This window comes from Neovison vison, chromosome 12, assembly GCF_020171115.1.
Source record: "Neovison vison isolate M4711 chromosome 12, ASM_NN_V1, whole genome shotgun sequence".
Classification (NCBI taxonomy): Eukaryota; Metazoa; Chordata; class Mammalia; order Carnivora; family Mustelidae; genus Neogale; species Neogale vison.
The window spans coordinates 54,214,921-54,236,616 of NC_058102.1; the positions used below are offsets into that span (position 1 = coordinate 54,214,921).

Consider the following 21,696-nt stretch of genomic DNA (forward strand, 5'->3'; position numbering starts at 1 on the left):
GAAATAAGTCAGTCTGAGAAAGACAAATACCATATGATTTCACTCATACATAGAACCTAAAACAAACAAATAAATGAATAAACAAACAAAAAGAAGAATTAGACATATAAGTGCAAACTGGCTTTCTATCTTTTTAAAAATTTTTATTTATTTATTTTTCTTTTTTTTTTGTTTTTTGTTTTTTGTTTTAATTGTGTTATGTTAGTCACCATACAGTACATCATTAGTTTTTGATGTGGTGTTCCATGATTCATTAATTATGTATAACACCCAGTGCTCATCATAACATGTGCCCTTCTTAATACCCATCACCCTGTTGCCCCCTCCCCGAGCCCTCCACCCCTCTGAAACCCTCACTTTGTTTCCTGGGGTCCACAGTCCCTCATGGTTCATCTCCCTGTCTGATTTCTCCCTCTTCAGATTTTCCTCCTTTCCCCTAAGGTCCTCCGTGCTATTGCTTATGTTTCACATATGAGTGAAACCATATGATAGTTGTTTTTCTCTGGTTGACTAGCATCACTTAGCATAAGGAATATTATTCAGCTATCTGAAGGAATGAATACCACCATTTGCATCAACATAGATGGAACTGGATGGGGTTATGCTAAGTGAAGTAAGTCAAGCAAACTGGTTTTCCTTAGAGTCATCATACACTCTTCCAACATCTGCACATTTGCAAGTAATATTCCATTTGCTAGGATTCTGCTATCCTTATGATTTGTCCAGACGACTTCTAATCACTCCGCAAGTTTCCTTTCCGGTGTCATTTTCCCACTGAAGCCTGGAAAGTCCTCTTCAAACTCAATTCTTAAATTTTCTGTATTTTGTAATACCTGGTGCCATATCCTTACTGTGAGGAGTAATTCAATTTCTGCCACACATCTCATGTGCTGCATTAAACTAGTAGTGGCATTTTGAAATTTTGAGGAGAAATTTGTTGATATTTCAACTTTCTTTCTTTCTTTTTTTTTTTTTAAAGATTTTATTTATTTATTTGACAGAGAGAGATCACAAGTAGGCAGAGAGGCAGGCAGAGAGAGAGAGAGAGAGGAGGAAGCAGGCTCCCTGCTGAGCAGAGAGCCCGATGCGGGACTCGATCCCAGGATCCTGAGATCATGACCTGAGCCGAAGGCAGCGGCTTAACCCACTGAGCCACCCAGGCGCCCCAACTTTCATTTCGAAAACTTTTAAATATAGCAAATGTAAGGAACTATCATATACCCTTCACCCAGCTTTAAGTTTATTTAGTTTTCAAAATTTTTGAGTTTGAAAAACTCTAAAAGTCTTCTTAGTGTACTATTTGTGCACATTTAATAAAGCTGTAGCTTGAAGTTTAGTTTAACCGTGGGTTTCATCAACAGTTTATTAAATATAAAAATGAATTTGCTCATTACTAGAAATTTTACAAAAATTAAATAAAACATTTTTATAGAAGATAATTCTTTAATTATCAGCCTTTATTCCCCTGCAAGGTTATTTTTGTGTCAGGTCATAGATGGAAAAATAATTCAATAACTATAGGCAGAATTTTTTCAGGAAGTTTTCTTCACAGAGAACATTCAGAGAAAGACTTATTTCTTTAAAAGATTTTATTTTTATTTATTTGAGATAGAGTGACAGTGAGAGAGAGAGCACACGCAAGATTGAGGAGGGGGTGGGGCAGAGGGAGAAGCAGGTTCCCTGCTGAGAGCTTGACTTGAGGCTCATCCCAGGACCCTGCAATCATGACCTGAGCTAAAGATAGAGCCTTAACAGACTGAACCACACTGGCACCCCAAGAATGGCTTCTATGCCCTTGAATTCTTTATTTTTTATAAATCATAAGCATTTATACAATCCTTTGCATGCAGATGTATGTGTTTGGAGTTGAACAGTTTTCAGTATAACCTTTAAAACTTGATCCATAAACTGCACAGGTTCCATTCTGCATTTCAACCATTGTTAATCTAGAAGGACAAATTATATTTGTGACTTTATTAACACATATTTACATATTTAATATGTAAATTAATTCAAACAATACATATTTATCAATGCATAAATATAAAAATACAATACAACAAATCTAAATATAGGTATTGAAATAATATTGTTTCAGAAGGTTTTAGGACCATGCCTAGTCTTTCTTAGTTAAAGATCTGCAAAAAATAGCCAACTCAGTTATAAAAGCAAAAACTTCATTCTATTATAAATTATATGCCACTATTTTTTTCTACATTGGAAATTAGTCAATTTAGGAAGTCTGGAATCTCTTGATATATGTACCTGAGTGAAATGAAAGTTTTTAAATATTTTCAAGCATATCAAATAGGTTAGAACTTAGAATTCAATTTAGAAGTCAGCAGATGTCATGTTTTATGTAAAAATAAACAATCTTCTTTGAATATATGCAAATTTACTTGGTAAGGAAATAAATATTGTAAAATTCTTTTATATATGAAATGTCTGTGTATATATATAAGTATATATATTATATATATATATAATATGTGTGCGTGTGTGTAGACATTCCACGTAGAGATAGTTACTTATTTATTTTTTCATGTAGAGATAGTTATATCTGTGTATCTATTTTGCTTCAGAGTCTGGTGATTTGTATTCTGCCAGGAACCTGTGGAAGGTTCCAAGGCCAAGGGAAGAAGTGAAGGCCAAGGAAAAAGTGAGGATGCATCAGTGTAAATCTGAACAAAAAAATAGAGAAAGACCATGGTCTGATAGTTTGTATTCAAAAGGACAAGGGAAGAGACTTAGTCCATATAGAAACCATTAGCTACCACAGGAGAAAAAATTAAGATATTTTTAGTAACTGCTGTTAGTTGGTCTCAATCTATGTACATTAGAGTCTCATTTTTAAATCTCACTTTTTTTTTTTATTCCTTCCATTTCTGTGTGTTTTACCATACCATTTGTATCCCATGTCTGCCAGAGTACTGATTATTCTGGATGGTACTTATTTGCTTATAACCATATCTCTAACAGAAGTGTGAAACCCCTGAAGGAATTTTGTCCTATTCATCTCTGTCATTATCTCTGCAAAGTTCCTGGAAATTGAATAACACTCAAAAAATATCACATGCATAACTGAAATTTATTTTGCTAGTTGTTTTGCTTTTGCTTCTAAAACAAACATTTACACTTAAAGCATGGAAAATACTGAGATAAAGTGAAACAAGTTTTATTAGTATTTCTGGAGAATAGACTGGTTTTCGTCAAAAATGAAATCGCAAGCCATACAGAAATGAGATCATTCCACATCAAGTCTAAGGTGTACTGGGGCCTCCAAATTCCAAATATATAATGAAGGAGGAGCATAGGTAGTACCTGTTACAATGAATATAAGGGGAGATATGAAGGAAACAGATGGCAGTAAAAGGTTATGCATTGATTACTGCCAACTAACCATTAGGGAAGCAAAGTGAACTTTAAAATCAAGGAGAAGCAATTTTTTAAAAAAATATTTATTTATTTATTTTAGAGAGAGGGAGAGAAAGGGAGAGAGGGGCAGAGGGAGAGAATCTTTAAGCAGACTCCCCTCTGATGGTGGAGCTCAAAGTGGAGCTTAATCTCGTGATCCATGAGATCATGACCAGAGCTGAACCCAAAACTGGGATGCCCAACCAACTGAACCACCCAGGTGCCTTGAGAAAGGATTTTTTAAAGGTCATTCAATAGTAGTTCTGGCTGTAGAGTAATAAAGACATTTATTTGAATCCCTACCAGAACTATTACTCATTTTATAGTTTAGGTGAATTATTATACACTTTAAAACTCTGTTTCTTACCAGCAAAATTAAAAATGACCCTGTTATAGAGGTTTTTAAGAGTGCTCAATGAAAAGATACATATGAAGAGCATAAAACTGTCTGTGACAGTAAGGAACCAGCTAATTAACCAGACATTAGCATTAATGTTGTTGTGATGTTTTTATCATCTTTACAGAACTAGAGATTCAAATAAGTAAAATACACTTGAAATAAAGAATTAAAAACTTTTACAGTTTTATATAAGAAAAAAGCACAAGTTAACTTCATTCTAATTTCAATTTGTTTAATGTATTTGTGACTGTAGTGTGTCTGAGGGAAAGGAAAGAGAAATGAAAGGGCAGAAAATTTGAATAAATAATAGTAGTAAATTTTTAAATTTTTCTGAAAATTATAAATTCACAGATCTAAGAGTCTCAACAAAACACAAGCACGAGAAAAAAAAAAGCTAACCTAAGGCATATTACAACCCAATTTCTCAAATCCAGTTATAAAGAAAAACTATTAAAGTAGCTAGAGGTGGGAAAAGATATATTATAGGGTGGCTAAGTGGATTAAAAATGAGATACATCAATATGCTGCCTGCAAGAGACTTACTCTGAGGGTACACATAGGCGAAAAGTGAATGAATGATGGGTGATATTCCATGCAAATGATATGCCAAACCAAATAGGTGTGGGCATAGTTATATCAGTCAAGATAGACTTTAAGTCAAAATCAGTCACAGAAGACAAAAATGTCACTATATTGTAGTAAAGGGGCTGATTAATCAAAAGGATAAAACAATTTTAAATATATATTCACCCAACATTGGAACACCTAAATATATAAAGAACCTACTAACAGAACTGAAGGGAGAAAGAGATAGCAATACAGTAACATAGGGAATTTCAATATTGTACTTGTAACATTAAATAGACATGAGATAATTAATAAATTTAATTATTTATTAAATTATTTATTATTTATTAAATTATTTATTAGCTAAATTTGAAATAATTAATAAATTTGAAACAGTAAATTTGAATAACACTATAAGCCAAATGGGCTTAACAGACATATCCAGAACATTCAATCAAACAGAAGCAGATTACACATTCTTCTTAAGGGCATATGAAATATTTCCCAGGATAGATGATATATTGGGCCACAAAGCAAGCCCTAACAAATTTATGATTAAAAATCATATCAGGTGTTTTTTATGACCACAGTGGTATGAAACTAGAAATCAATAGCAGGAAAAAAACAGAAAATTTCACAAATACATGGAAATTGAGCGACATGCTCCCAAACAACCAATGGATTAAAGAAGAAATCAAAAGAGACATCAAAAAGCATCTTGAGATGAACAAAAATGAAAGTACAACATACCAAAACTTATGGAATATAGCAAAGCCATTAGTTCTAAGAGGGGATTTTATAGGAATCAACACCTAAATGAAGAGAAAAGAAAGATCTCAGATGAGCAACCTAACATATATATGTAAATATGTTATATATATAACATATGTAGTACAATAATATACATGTCATCTGATATTATATCTAGTATACAGCATGACTATAGTTAGCAATACTGTGTCATATACTTGAAAGTTGCCAACAGAGTTAATTTTAAATGTTCTCACCAAAAAAATAAATAAATGAAAATTGTGGTCAAGTGAAGGTGATAAATGTGTTAACTAACCTTTATTGTGGTAATCACTGAACAATATATATATATGTGTAGCAAATCATTATATTGTACACCTTAAACTTACGCAATGTTATATGCTAATTATATCTTAACAGCTAGAAAAAAAATAGTACAAAGTTTAAAAGGAAGAAATGGAAGGATACTATTGCAAGAATTCTATACTAATACACAAGTGATATAATACCAGTTACTAAATAAGTCAGAGAAAGACAAATGCCATATGATCTCACTCATATGTGGGATGTAAGAAAAAGAAGATGAACATACAGGAAGGGAAGGAAAAAATAAAGTAAGATGAAAACAGAGAGAGAAGCAAACCATAAGAGAATCTTAATTATTGGGAACAAACTGGGGTGCTGGAGGAAAGTTGGGTGGGGGAATGGAGTAGTTGGGTAATTGGCATTAAGGAAGGTACCTGATGTAATGAACAATGGGTATTATATTCAACTGATGAATGACTGAACTTTATCTCTTAAACTAATAAACAGCTAACTGGGCAAATAATAGACAAATTGCAAAATAAAGACTTAAATGATATAAATAATCACATAGAAAGTGAATGTCTTAAACTTCCCATCAAAAGGGCAGAGATCATTAGATTTGATGAAAAAATGATTCCAACTGTAGTCTGTCTATAAGAGTATTCTGTTCATAGAAGTTAGTTGTAATATAAATACACAGATAGGTTAAAAAGAAAGGAATGCAAAATAAACACCACATTAGCACTAATCAAAGAGAACCTGACATGGCTATATTTATAATAGACAAAGGAGGATTTCACAGCACAAAATGTCATTATGGAAAAAGAGATTACATAATGATAAGAGTCATAAATTCATCAAGAGTACACAACAACCCAAACATTTATCAGTAGAACTTAAGAATATTTTGGGAAAAATTTTTGAACTAAAATTTTTGAACTAAAATACATAAATCCGTAATTATACTCCAAGATTTCAATATCTGTCTCTCAGTAATTAAATAGAATAAATAGACAGAAAATCAGAAAGGATATGGAAGACTGGAGCAACACTCCCAACTAACTTGACCTAATTGAAATTATAATATACTCGTCCCAAGAATCGTGTAATACACAGTTTGTTCAAGTTCACATGGAACGTTTTGGAAAACAGACCATAGTCAGGTCCATAAAACTAATCTCAATAAACTTAAGTGGATTCAAGTCATACAAAGTATTCTTTGATTAAGATGGAACTAAATTAGAACTCAGTAAAAGAAAAAAATCTCTGGGAAATTCCAAATGTTGGAAACTAAATAACATACTTCTGAATAATCCATGGACCTAAGAAGAATGCAAATGGGAATTTAGAAGCTATTTTGAAGTGAATGAAAATGAAAACATAATTATCTCAAAACGTGTGAGGATGTTGCAAAATTATCTTACATATTTGTAGCCTGAATGTTTCTATTAGGAAAAAAAATTTCAAACCAATAGATCAGTTTTCACTACAAGAAACTATGGTGATTTTCTTTCTCTTTTCTTTAGAAGATAGGTAAATGGGAGTCCTTTAATACAGCTGAAGGTTGAACGAGGAGCCTGTGTGAGTGAATACTGAAAGAAATATAGTGGAAGTGGGGAGCAGAAATTAATGAAATAGAAAATTGAAAAATAAATGGTAAATGAGCACAAAAAAGATGTTCATCATCATTAGTCATTAGCGAAATGCAAGTTAAAACCACAACGAGATACCACTACACACCTATGAGAATGGCTAAAATGTCAGGGATGTAACAAGTGTAGACCACGATGGAGAGCAGCTAGAGCTCTCATACACTGCTAGTAGGAATGTAAAATGGCACAGTTACTTTGGAAAATAGTTTGGCAGGTTCTTAAAAAGTTAAACACATGCTTATTATATTACCCAACCATTCTACTCTTACCTTTCAATGTAAGAGAAAAGAAATGTATATGTTCTATATATGTTCATACAGACTTGTACACAAATATTCATAGCAAGTAGCTTTATTGCTAATAGTCCACAACTGTAAACAACCTATCTATCCATCAACAGAGGAAAGGAAAAACAAATTGAGTGACTCATAAATGGAATACCTCATACATGCTATGAGGTGGCTGAATCCAAAATAATTATGCTGGGTGAAAAAGCCAGACATAAGAATGGCACATATGGTAGAAATCCATTCATATTAAATTCTATAAATTGCAAACTAATCTATAGTGACATAAAGTAGGTTAGTTGCCTGGAGTCAGAAAAAGGCGGGCAGAAAGGGGTAAGAAGGAGAGATTACAAGGGTGCAAAGGGAAAGTTTTACAGGTGAAACTTCTAGAAAGAATATGTGTTAACCTCTCTGCTTTAGTCTCTTTCTCTGTAAAATGGGCATAGTGTTAGATTTACCTTGTGCAGTACTTAGCACATAGCAAACAATGTTACTCATTATAATTGGTATTGGCTCTTCTGTCTATAATCTCCTAAATTTAGGCCCTCAGGGTGTTTTGCTGAATCTGTTAGAATATGGGAACATCCTGGCGTTGTGTGAAGTAACATGATCTTGAATGACCATAGGGACAGCTTAGAGACAAACCCACAAATAGACACCTTAAGACTTACTGGTTCTCTAAGAGAATGGTGCCATCTTCCCACTGCCAAGATCCATTTGCTGGAATTTGTATCAGTCCCATCCAATGGTATGATTTCACTAATTTAAAGAAGTCCTGTTTGAGACCACAAATAAATCAGTGCTCAGAATTTTAATTAATACAAAGCCATAATCATTTAATCATTTTCCCCCACACTTGGGGAAATGATTTCTGTCCTCTAGCCTAATTCTCACTTAAACATTGTACATAATACCTAAAATTTCTGTGCTTTCTTATTTTTATTTATTTTTTTTAAATTTTAAATTTTTATTAAAAAAAAAAAAGACTTTATTTATCTATTTGAGATGGAGGGAGCACACAAGTTGTGGGGCAGAAGAGGTGGAGGGAGAGGGAGAAGCAGGCTCTCCACTGAGCAGGTGGCCTGATGCACGGCTCCATCCCAGGACCCTGGGATCATGACCTGAGCTGAAGGCAGATGCTTAACCAACTGAGTCACCCCAGTGCCCTGTGCTTTCTTATTTTTGATGCAGAAAAATTTAGGATGGATATATCTGAGTCTTAGTGACTCTCTAATGTTTCAGGTTCGTATTTCAATGAGTTGCCTCCCATGTTAGGACTGAGTATAGTAAGGGAAATTAAAACAAATACTCAACCTGATCTTCTCTGCTGTATATCTTCAGGAGACTGGAATTTTGAGACATACAAGAAGCTTGGCTCTGGTACCAGTTTTTGCTCTCATTAAAAAATTGGTAACAGTTATTTTTATAACATATCCAGTTTTTAGGACATGGGCCACAATAACTTCCTAGAAAGAAAGAATATATTATTAATTCTGTATGAGTCTGAAGATTATAGCAGATTTTGTCTAGACAGGTTAAATACTCTTTTATTGTAACTTTAACATTCCAGATAACCAATTGGATCACCTCCAATGACATATCTTTCCACATTTATAGAGAGACAGATGTCAAAACCAAGTATCTTCTGCTTTTTTAGAAGCACTCTTTCATTGTTAAAAAATAAAAATTGGGGGATGTTATGGATTACGGACAAGAATTAATCATTTTCTCATACATTCTCTTGTTAATAACATTGGATACATGCTTATGCTCAATTATATAGAGATTCATGTAATCTGTGCTTCAAAATATTAGAAAACTTTCACTTACCTTGCAAAGAAATTGGAGCTTCTTGGTTGAATAATGCTATTAAAATAATTAAGAGGATTAAGAGGTACAAACTTCCAGTTGTAAAATAAGTAAGTCATGAAGATGAAAAATACAGCATAGGGAATCTAGTCAAAAATATTGTAATAGCATTGTATAATGACAGATGGTGATTACATTCATCATTGTGAACACTGAATAATGTATAGAATTGTTGAATCACTATGTTGTACACCTAAAACTAATATAACATTATATGTAAAACACAGTTCAATAATAAAAAAATAAAATTATTAAAAGGTTATTAGTGACATAGTCCTAGCAAAAGTAGTTGACACATTTTTACACTAATAGCAAAAACATAAAGATACATACAATATTGCTTATTTGTGTCTCTGTATTTCTGAATACTAATCAAAGTAATGCATTACAATCATTAGGTCAAGAATGATCTATCTACTTCTCTACTATTACTTACAATGTATGAATATGGCACTGCATATCATTACCATTATAATGAAATGGATCCCCATAGCTATAGCAATGGCTCGGGCTACAAAAAATGGAGATGCTGTCAAAAAAAAAAAAAAAAAAGGATGAGAAAGAATAGAAAATAAAGATTAAAAAGTTTTGTATGTTCATGTTTGATATAAATGTTATGAGTGTTTTTTAGGGGGGAGGAACATCCTTTTACTTAGAACTAGTAAAATAAGTACTTTGCAAGTGATTAAAAAAAAAAAAAAAGACTACAGAAATGCATACTCCCTACTGTTTCTCTCTAAAAGTTCTCCAGTTTCATCCATAGAATAAATCATGGCTATAATTTAAAAAATATTTTTATGTAGATACAAGAATAAATATAGACATTTCCCTTCAATCCCTTTTTAAAAACACGTTGAAGAAACTGCGGAAAATACTTGGTGATTTTTTTTTTTTTTTTTTTTTTTTTTGCTTAAGAAAATATCTTACTGATTATTCTATATCATGTCGTATAAAGTCAAAATTTTATAAGTAGTTGCTTTTATTACATTTCATTGATACGTGGACAAAATCTATTGACAAACTTAATTTTTTCCAACATGTATTTAAATTGTTTCTGAGTTTTGCTATTAGATATAACAATATGAATAATATTTTATACACACCTGTGTATATTTTTGAGTTCCTCTCTAAGAGAAATACCTGAGAGAGTAACTGCTGAGTCAAAGGGCATTTGTATTTAAAATTTTTGTAGTGATTGAAATTTTCAGTCCAAAGAAGAAATACCAATTTATGTAGTACCAGAAATAAATTTAAAAGCCTGTTTGCTCACATCTTCTCTGCACTAAATATTACTCACATTTTAAATATATAAACCTTATAAGCCATATTTTTTATTTAAATTCTGTTTTTCCTGTTATGAATAAGATTGGACATCTTTTACTATGGTTAAATAATGTTTTTTATTTTATTTCTCTGATAATTCTCTTGTTTGTTTTGAGTAGCTGGTTCCTTTTTGCTTTTGGGGTTAAGGGTATTAGTTCATTTCTTACCATATGTTTTGCAAACACACATCTCAGATTTTTCTGCTTTAACATTATGAAATTGTGAGAGTGTTGAATGTGTAATGGTTACCTTGATCAAATTTTCCTTTATAACTGATTTTTTTGGATATGATAAAATGTCTTCATTATTCTTAGTTCATAAAGTATGTTGACCTCATGTGTCATCATGTTATATGGTTTCCTTTTTTATTTGACCTATTTGATATTTGTGTGTGTGTGTGTGTAATAAATAAGGTAGGAACTTAAATTTAAAATTATTTTTTCCAAATGGGCACTGAATTTTTCTAACATAATTTACTGAATAAATCAATGTGTTCTCATTGCTATGAAATACCACCTTTAGCATATAATACATTCATATTTGTATTTTCATTTATTCCTATATTCTTTATGCATTTTCCATTCAAACTATATGTAAAATTCCCTTAGTTTTGCAATATGCTTGAGTTTTTCACAGTACCCACAACTATATATCACATTTCTTTTTCAAAATATTTTGGTTATCATTCCACTTTATATGTACCTTAAGAACTTTAAAATAAAAAGAACTTGGGGTACCTGGGTGGCTCAGTGGGTTAAGCCTCTACCTTCGGCTCAGGTCACGATCCCAGCTTCCTGGGACTGAGCCGCATATTGGGCTCCCTGCTCTGCAGGAAGCCTCCTTCTCCCTCTTCTACTCCCCCTGCTTGTATTCCCTTTCTCGCTGTGTCTCTCTCTGTCAAATAAATAAATAAAATCTTTAAAAAAAATAAAAAGAAAAAAATAAAAAGAACTTTAAGTTTTTCAAGAACCTGTATTTTTAAAATATTGTAATTAATCTTTCAATAGTCACATTAAATGCATAAATACATGGAGATAATTTACATCTTTAAAATGTTTTTTCCCATTATGCATGTCTTATTTTATGTTTGTCAATACAATTTTTTTATTAAAGATTTTATTTATTTATTTGACAGAGATCACAAGTAGGCAGAGAGGCAGGCAGAGAGAGGGGGAAGCAGACTCCCTGCCGAGCAGAAAGCCCTATGTGGGGCTCAATCCCAGGACCCTGGGATCACAACCTGAGCCGAAGGCAGAGGTTTTAACCCACTGAGCCACCCAGGTGGCCCTGTCAATACAACTTTAAATTGATAGTTTTACTTCTAGCGTTTTTAATTAAAAAGTTTATTTCTGTATTTTTAAAAAAAATTGGTCTTGTATATATGGAATTTTTGTTTCATCACATTTTTATTGTATTTCTAGATAGTAAGGCAATTGATTTTTATATCTTATCTTCAATTGAGTCCTCATATCAGATTTTCTTATTGTTTGTCATATTTTTGAATGAAGCTTTTGAGGGTCTTTAAAAGTTTGCTGGGGGAGAGGGGGGATGGGAGAGGGTGGTGGGGATATGGACATTGGGGAGGGTATGTGCTATGATGAGTGCTGTGAAATGTGTAAACCTGGCAGTTCACAGACCTGTACCCCTGGGGATCAAAATACATTATATGTTTATTACAAAATTTAAAAATTAAAAAAAGTATTTTAAATTACAAATAATTTCAAGTAATGTCTATTTTGCCCTTTTATTCTAATGTCACATCATTTGCTTTTTTCTTTTTCTTGGTTATTCATGTTGGCTAGCACCAGCAGAACAATCACTATTAGTCAACAACAATGACAGCAAAAATTCTTGTCTTTTCTAACTATAATAAAAATGCAGGGGTCCCTGGGTGACTCAGTGGGTTAAAGCCTCTGCCTTCGGCTCAGGTCATGAACCCAGGGTCCTGGGATTGAGCCCCACATTGGGCTCTCTGCTTGGCAGGGAGCCTGCTTCCCCCTCTCTCTCTGCCTGCCTCTGCCTACTTGTGATCTCTGTCTGTGAAATAAATAAATAAAACCTGTAAAAAAAATGCAGCTAGCATTTATCAATAAGCATAATGATAACTTCTGAACAAGTATATGTTTGAAAAAATATTTTTTATTAGAGATTTTAAAAATTAAGTTCTTTTAAATTAAGAACTCCGAGTGATTTTTATCTAAAACCTTTTCAACATTATGCATATGATCATACAAGCTTTCCCCTTTGATGACTACATATGGCACATTTCCCCCCCTGTAATCCACTCATAAATAATAATTTATTTTTTAAGACTTTATGAAGATTCATAAGTAAGAAGTATGTTGTTTTCCTTTCTGTGTAAACCACTTCAGGCTCTATTTTCAATGGTATTCTGGCTTGATAAAAGACAGCTTATCTCTGTACATTATGAAACATTTCTGTGGATGACAATCAAATTGTTGCTTCCACACCTTTAAGAACAGATCTCTGAAAGATATTTTGTATTTCCTTTCCCTTTTGTTTCCATTTCATTTACTCCTCCTTAAAGTTAGTCCTTCAGTGCTCCCTTAGAAACTGCTGTCTCACATTCAATGTAATCTCTAGCCAAATACCAAAAGCATTTTTCATGGAGCCAGAACACAATTCCATACAAACCGTGAAAGACCCTGAATACCCAAAGCAACCTTGAGAAAGAAAAGCAAAACTAGAAGCTTTACAATTCCACACTTCCAGTTATGTTACAAACCTGTAGTAATCAAGACAGTATGGTCCTGGCACAAAAATAGACACATAGATTAATAGAATAGAATAGAAAACCCAGAAATGAACCCACAGCTCTATGGCCAACTAACCTTTGACAAAGCAAGAAAAAAAGAATATCCAATAGAAAAAGAACAGTCTCTTTGACAAATGGTGTTGGGAAAATTGGAGAGCAACAAGCAAAAGAATGAAACTGGATCACTTTCTTACACTATACACAGAAATAAATTTAAAGTTGATGAAAGACCTAAATGTGAGACAGGAAACCATGAGAACCCTACAGGAGAACAGAGACAGTAAACTCTTTGACATTGGCCATAGCAACTTCTTACTAGTATGTCTCTGAGGCAAGAAAAACAAAAGCATAAATAAACTATTGGAACTTATAAAAATGAAAACCTTCTTCATAGTGAAGGAAACACTCAACAGAACTAAAAGACAACCTATGGAATAGGAAAAGTTACTTGCAAATGACATATCTGATAAAGGGTTAATATCCAAAGTTTAGGAAGAACTTATAAAACTCAACACCCAAAAAACAAATTACCCAGTTAAAATGGGCAAAGGCATAAATAAACATTTTACAAAGACATCTAGGTGGCCAACAGACATATGAAAAGATGTCCAACATTACTCATAATCAGGGAAATACAAATCAAAACTATGATGAGATATCAACAGACACCAGTTGAAATGGCTAAAATGAACAACACAGGAAACAACAGACATTTGTGAGGAACTGGAGAAAGCGGAACACTCATGCATTGTTGGTAAGAATGCAAACTGGTACAGCTCCTGTAAATAGTATGGAAATAGCATGGAATAGTATGGTGGTTCCTCAAAAAGTTAAAAATAGAATTATCCTACAGTCCAACAATTGTACTACTGTATTTACCCAAAGGATACAAAATACTAATTTAAAGAAATATATGCACCTTGATGTTTACAGCAACATTATTAACATTAGCCAAATTATGGAAAGATCCCAAATGTCCATTGACTGATGAATGGACAAAATGAATGGATAAAAAAGCGAGATATATATATTAGAATATTTTATATATAGAATATTAGAATATTAACCATCATAAAGAATGAAATCTTGCCATTTGCAATGTGTGGGTGGAGCTAGAGAGTATTATGCCAAACAAAATCAGTTAGAGAGGACAAATACCATATGATTTCACTCATATGTGCAATTTGAGAAACAAAACAAATGAACCTAGAGGGAAAAAAGGCAAACCAAGGAACAGACTCTTACCTATAGAGAACAAACTGATGGTTACCAGAGGGTAGGTGGGTAGGAGATGGGCTGGATAGGTGTTAGGAATTAAGGAGAGCACTTGAAATGAGCACCAGGTGTTATATGTAAGTAATGAATCACTACATTCTAAACCTTAAACTATTATTACGCCATATGTTAACTAACTGGAATTTAAATAAAAACTTGAAAAAAAATCAAGAAACTGCTGTCTCAGTTGTCATTATTATGTTAATGATAGTATCATTTATTGGGCATGAAAAAATCCCAAGCTGAACAATTTCTGCTAATTGTATTATAATTTCCAATATTATACTAGAATTAATTTCAATTCTGCTTTTCTCATTAAGGTAGAACAAACTGACTGTTAATCACTGATCGAATCATACAGATTCCAAGACTCACCTCAGTATAGTGAGAAAAGACAAATGGAGTATTGAACTTACTATTTTCTCCACATTTGCTTGTGATTAATGTAGACTTTCTCTTTTGCCATCGTGGAGAAGTACCATGCTTTACAGGTTCCAAGTTATAATTACAAACTTCATTCATTTCTAGAGAAAAACAGTTCAGGTCAATAGGAGTCATAGCCTTTCAGCCTCTTTGGTCATAGTTTTTCATATTTAACTTGACATTCTGTTCATATCTTTTTAAAGTATAACATCAAGTTACTTTTGTTTTATATTACTTCATTATTATGATTTTTGTACTTGTAATATGAATAAAATTATATTTATTCTATGGCAAAAGGTCTTTAGCAGATCTGTGCTATAAAATAAGGTAATTCTTAGTGTGTAATAAAATCTAACATTAAAATAAAGACAGTGTATAGTAAAATAGACAGGGACGTAGGGAGATAGCATGTGTTTAATTCATAGAGCCATATTTGCCTCACAAATTATACGCAAAAAAAAAAGAAAGAAAAGGGAAAAAAGGAACGAAACACCAAAGGATTTTAACACAAGTTGTCATGAGTGGTTTGAATCCATGAAACAAGATGGGATAGGGAGGGAGACAAACCATAAGTGACTCTTAATCTCACGAAACAAACTGTGGGTTGCTGGGGGGAGGGGGTTGGGAGAAGGGGGGTAGGGTTATGGACATTGGGGAGGGTATGTGCTTTGGGGTAAATTGGAAGAGGAGATGAACCATGAGAGACTATGGACTCTGAAAAACAATCTGAGGGGTTTGAAGTGGTGGGGGGGTGGGAGGTTGGGGTACCAGGTGGTGGGTATTATAGAGGGCACAGCTTGCATGGAGCACTGGGTGTGGTGAAAAAATAATGAATACTGTTTTTCTGAAAATAAATAAATTGGAAAAAAAAATGTAAATTGAGAAAACAATTTAAAAATAAAAGATACTAAACCGAAAAAAAAAAAGAAATGCAAAGTAAAAAATAAAAAAAAAAATAAAAAGTGAAATTAAAATAGCATTCATTTAGAATCAATAATGTTAATCATGTAGTAAACAGTAATCGCCTTTTTTTTTCCAGTGAAGGAAAAGTAAAAAGCCACTTTGCTCTCTTCCTGAAATAGTAATCATTACTGAATACATAAAAACTTTACATAATGAAATGTTAATATTAATTATCTTTTATACCTAAAACTAAACTAAAGCATTGTTTGTACATACCATATGTAACAGAGTTATCAAACATATGAAGAGGATAGGTTATTTTATGGATGAAAAAATTGAATGTTACAGGAGGCCAAAATCATATTTGTATTTAATATAATGCTAGACATAGAAATTGACTAATGTACATATAACATGTTTTATATCTCTATTTGATATAAAAAGAAAACTCAAGTACAGAGAAGATGTGGGTTGTCCAGATCTCAAAGCTAAAGACTAGTAAAAGTTTGATTAAAATTCTTCTAACTCTAAATCCTCATGCTGTCACTATTTCAGGCTACCTCAAATTGTGAAAGATTTTACTTTAGGTAGCTAATGAAACAAAGGAGGAAAAAAGCTTTCAAGTTTTTGAAAACTCCATTTAAAATATAACATGAAATGAACATAAATGAATTCAAGTAACTTGCTTTCTTATGCCTTGAACACTCGTATCAAATTCTGGGAATCTTAAAATTATACACAGGCTGAACTACACATCTATGTGGAAAACACATACCCATGTTGGGACGAGCCCACCGATCTCGGATCAGGTTCATTGTCGGATTATGACTATTTAGTTACTCCAGAGATGAATCCAAAATCTTCATCTTGAAGATGACATATCTTCCTTAGAAAAATAAGAATACAAAAATATCACTCCCATTCATGGGAAAACGAAAATAAGAGTTCATACAAGCCAGGCAAAATTAAGTTTTTGCATTTCTTTTAGGTAAAAATAAAAAATAAATATTTAAAAAATGCAATAGGTGTTCTTAATTCACCTACATAAGCTCCTTAATCAAAAATATTTTCCATTATTGATCTTGAATGACAACACCTATAGTTTTCTATTTATATTTATCTTTCTTGGTGACAATTTTTTTTGGCAAGGCAAATTTGGGTAAGACATATGAATTTTTTGGATGCTTGTTTCTAGTACATATTAATTCAACTTCTGTCCATAGTATTATCATTATTATCATCATCATCACCATAATCATCATCATCTATAAGCTATCATCACCATCTTTATTAGAAAAATAATCTCATGTTTTATTATAATCACAGTATCTAGAAGAGCTTTCAGAGAGAAAATGGCTATTAAATAAATATACATAGTGAATAGATTTAAAAAAAAGCTGTTTCATATTTGATCATCATAGTAGGAAGTAACAATACTTTTTTTCACTTTGCAAATAAAGTCGTGTATCACAGAAGGTAAGTGCCCTGCATAAGAACAGAAAATTCCCATGTATGAATTAAAATGGAAATTCAATCTTTAAATCCCAAATGTAGATTCATTCCTCTAGTTTTGTTTAATGACAAGACTCCATCTTCTAGCAACATCATAACATCTTATTCTTCAGTAAATATATCCTGCCTACTCGCCACTGAATATAGTGTAAACCAGTATATACCTCAGAAGTAAGAAGAATTCCTTGATCTCCATAATCCTATTAAAAAAAGCAATTATAGTTACCTTACAGTGTAAGTATTTTTGGAAACTTTCTCGAGTTTGAAACCTCAAGAATTTCTCATTTCCTGAAAAACAGTTGTTAGAAACACAGACACACACAGAAACAAACCTGATCAAATAAGGAAGGTCTTGATTCGTGTGGATAAAAGTCTCTTATACAACTGAAAAATTAAGACACGGCCTGAGCTATCACTTTAGAACTAAAACTAGAGCAGTACAGTCAATTCTGATTCCTAAGAAAGATATGGCAAGTGTCACATATTGTGAAGAAGCATAGCACAAACCACACTACTTCCACTTCATCACAGCACAGAAAATTCCACTATGTGGTGAAATAAATGGTAGGCGTTAACATGATTTTATAGTTTAAATGATGAATTCAGTGATAAGAAGGTACCCAGAGTTTTGAGAAACACATGGTGTTATTAGATAATCTCTTTCTGAGTTTTAAGTGAAAAAATTTTCTAAAATACGGTTATACATACTGTGTGGGGGGAAAAAGATGAAAATTAAGTTAACTTCATAATCATCTTGTGAACATGTTGTTATAAATTTGAATGGAAGGACACCTGGGTGGCTCAGTTGGTTTGCGGACTGCCTTCGGCTCAGGTCATGATCCTGGAGTTCCAGGATCGAATCCCACATGGGGCTCCCAGCTCCACGGGGAGTCTGCTTCTCTTTTTGACCTTTTCCTCGCTCATGCTCTCTCTCACTGTCTCTCTCTCAAATTAAAAAAAAAAAAAATCTTTGCTGGGGGGAGGGGGGTTGGGAGAAGGAGGGTAGGGTTATGGACATTGGGGAGGGTATGTGCTTTTGGGTAAATTGGAAGGGGAGATGAACCATGAGAGACTATGGACTCTGAAAAACAATCTGATGGGTTTGAAGTGGCGGGTGGGTGGGAGGTTGGGGTACCAGGTGGTGGGTATTATAGAGGGCACAGCTTGCATGGAGCACTGGGTGTGGTGAAAAAATAATGAATACTGTTTTTCTGAAAATAAATAAATTGGGAAAAAAAATAAATGTCATGTCGCAAACGCAAAAAAAAAAAATCTTTAAAAAAAATAAATTTGAATGGAATCAAGTATGCTATATCATATAAGTTGGAACTATAGAAAGATATCTTCCATATGTATACACATATATATCAGTATATGCACACACACAAGTGCATACAAGTATATAGACATGTATGTGTATTCACATGACCTTTTAATTATAAAAATATATGCATACAAAATAGAAGTTCCATAATGAAAAAGTGCATACAAAAATAAAAGTTCCATGATGAACCCTCATATTCATGGCTTCAACAATTATCACTTTGTGGTTAATGACTTCATTTATGATATATGTGGTATCTCACACCATCTCTGCTCCTATTAAACAGGACCTTTTCTCTACTTTTCTTGTGAACATTACTCATTATATTACTTTCTATTTCTCAGAACATTAGCACCAAATCTTATGCCAAAATACCAATATAATCAACTAATGTCTTAGTGTTCTGGTTTTTAGCTACTCATAATTTTTTTTTACCTTAAAAATGATAAAGAGGACTACCACACCCAAAAGGAGCCTGTGGATGAAGGGGACCAGTCTTACACTATTGGTGGGAATGCAAACTAGTACAGCCATTCTGGAAAACATATTTATTATATATGCGTGTATGTGTACACATACACACACATATATATATAGGACATGTAGGTGCTGGAATTGTGGAAAGTGTTGGCAAAGAAGTTACTGAGCTGAAGGCAGGTGATACTGTCATCCTACTTTATACATCTCACAGTGTGAAGAATGCAGATTTTTTTCTTTTTTCTTTCTTATTTTTTTAAAGAGTTTATTTATTTATTTATTTATTTATGTTACAGAAAGAGAGGGAGAGATCACAAGTACGCAGAGAGGCAGGCAGAGAGAGAGTGGAAGTAGGCTCCTTGCTGAGCAGAGAGACTGATTTGGGGCTCAATTCCAGGACTCTGAGATCATGACCTAGGCCAAAGGCAGACACTTAACCAACTGAGCCAGCCAGGTGCCCCCGAAGAAAGGAGTCTTGAAGAGGCATATTCTAGTGTGAGGCCAGGATGGTGAATTAAAAAAAAAAAAAAATTAAAAGGGAGAGGAAGAGTTAAAAAACCTTAGTTGTATCAAGAAATAATATGTAAACAGATATTCTAATTTCTTCCTGGATGCTGAGCACATATTCTGCATCTGTCACGTTGGAACATCTATAGAGGATTTACTGAACATTAGTGATGCTTTGGTGACACATAAAATTACAAAAGGATGTGATATAAGTTTCAGAAAATATACTTTCTGATACATGAAATAAAGCCAACAAAAATTTATGCAGAAATGGTAATTTGCCTAAAAAAATATATGTATGGGTTTCATCTGGGCATATTTGTCTGACTTCTTGAAACTATTGGGGAAAGAAAGTGACAAAGCTTTGCAAACAGCCTGGGTTCAAGTAATTTAAAAACACCCACCAGCACTTCAACAAACTATTCAGAAATTACTTTTGTTAAATGAGAATAACCACCCACCAACACCTCATCCACTGGCCTTCTTGGCCAGTTGGCTATAATTTTGCAGGTTTACATGGCCTGAGGGGGTTTTAAGCTCTTCCTGTGTACCCCAAAGGGAGGAGGTGTTGAGGCCAAGGTGCAACTTTGTGGTGAGAAAAAGTCCTCTGGGACAGGATGCTCACTTGAAGCTGTGACATTGAACCTGGATGTGGTCAGAGGTATATAGTGGGCAGTTGCCCAGAAATGAAAGTAAAAGGTCTGCGGTTAAGACCCAATGGAACTTGTGTAGCCTTCACTTCTTTGGTAAATATGTTTGAATTCATAAGAAACATGTCCAAAGACCACTTCTAAAATTCACAAGAGCCAGAACGTAAATAATAAAGACAGAGAAATAGATCCGAGTTTGGGCGTGGATGGACATATTGAAGCAAAATAGATAACAATATAGAGAACAAACAGATGGTCACCAGAGCGGAGGTGGGTGGAGTTAATGAATCACTATATTGTATGCTTGAAACTAATATAACACTATGCTGACAGTACTGGGGTCTTTTTTTTTTTTTAAGTAAGAAATCTGCAAACATACTTATTCAAAAACTAAATATTTATGCAGAACATTCAGCTAGGGATTATGTAGTGGGCAAGGGACATATAATGTCACACTAATGTCACTAAAACATTGTAATAGGGTGAATACAAGGCAGAGATTTGAAAAATCTTAAATGTATGCTTTGGCGAGAAGGGAGAGAGAATAGGTTGCTATCTTGGCAACTAACTAATGTTGTTTGGCACAGTTTCTTGAGCTCTTAATGGATAAATAATTTCTTGGTCCCATCTCAAATAAAACTTTCTGTAATTCTAAAAATAAGCAATTCTACTCAGATGTCATTTTATTCGCAAATATTTTCACTACGTTAATTTCTCATCCTCTCCTAGGAGACTTAATTCTTTTGTTTAATATCAATTTATATGCTATAATGGGACAGCAAAAATTTTTCCCTGTGCTATTACTTAGAATTTGTGAATAAACAACTATATAAGTAACAACTCTTTTCAAAATTGTTCTCAAATAAATCACAAGTATGACTTACAAGTTGGATGATTTCAAATTTCTGTCAGCATTTCTTTGATTGGTTGTTTGTGTGCCATTTAACCTTACATTTCCTGCCACAGTGGTAATCTCCACATTCACTAAAAACAAACAAACAAAAAAACCCCAATAACAACAACAAAAAAACAATAAGATGACATTTATAACTTCTGTATCTTGCATCTGAATAGATTTTGTGTTTATTTCAGAACTCTAAATGTGAAAGGATACTAGAGTTTTGTAGATGACATAAAATTTGGACATTTCCTTTCCCAAGTGCCTAAGGACATAGGCCTACAAATAAAACAGCACAGAAAACTGAGACAGTAAAATCAGGAAAGTCAAATGAAGTTCATTATTGTCGGTTTATTCGGTGAGGTTATGAATAGGTGGGGAGA

The 21,696-nt window shown here is 33.2% G+C and overlaps 1 protein-coding gene across 3 annotated transcripts; it reads right to left on the minus strand.

The window, feature by feature from the left end:
• Positions 1-1,720: 1,720 nt before the first annotated feature.
• Positions 1,721-17,900, minus strand: LOC122891457 (NKG2-D type II integral membrane protein). Of its 3 annotated transcripts, none has more exons than XM_044227118.1 (8): positions 17,790-17,900; positions 16,721-16,827; positions 15,036-15,143; positions 9,682-9,774; positions 9,207-9,242; positions 8,691-8,842; positions 8,048-8,151; positions 1,721-1,946 (listed from the first exon to the last, which is right to left on the minus strand). In XM_044227118.1, the coding sequence occupies exons 2-8, from the start codon at positions 16,758-16,760 to the stop codon at positions 1,829-1,831; spliced, it is 651 nt and encodes a 216-aa protein (XP_044083053.1). In that variant the 5' UTR covers positions 16,761-16,827; positions 17,790-17,900; the 3' UTR covers positions 1,721-1,828. The 3 variants fall into 3 exon arrangements, with proteins under 3 accessions (XP_044083053.1, XP_044083052.1, XP_044083054.1); XM_044227117.1 differs by having other exon boundaries at positions 16,721-16,831; XM_044227119.1 differs by lacking the exon at positions 1,721-1,946 and adding an exon at positions 5,141-5,193 and having other exon boundaries at positions 16,721-16,831.
• Between the last annotated feature and the right edge of the window lie 3,796 nt (positions 17,901-21,696).

Bases quoted from the DNA above. Each gene is read 5' to 3' on its own strand.
- LOC122891457 (XM_044227118.1), bottom strand. From the start codon at position 16,760: ATGAACCTGATCCGAGATCGGTGGGCTCGTCCCAACATGG. The intron at 15,144-16,720 runs GTATGTGTTTTC...GTTTTTCTCTAG, and splicing joins GTGGGCTCGTCCCAACATGG to AAATGAATGAAGTTTGTAAT. The intron at 8,843-9,206 runs GTAAGTGAAAGT...CTTTCTTTCTAG, and splicing joins AGCTCCAATTTCTTTGCAAG to GAAGTTATTGTGGCCCATGT.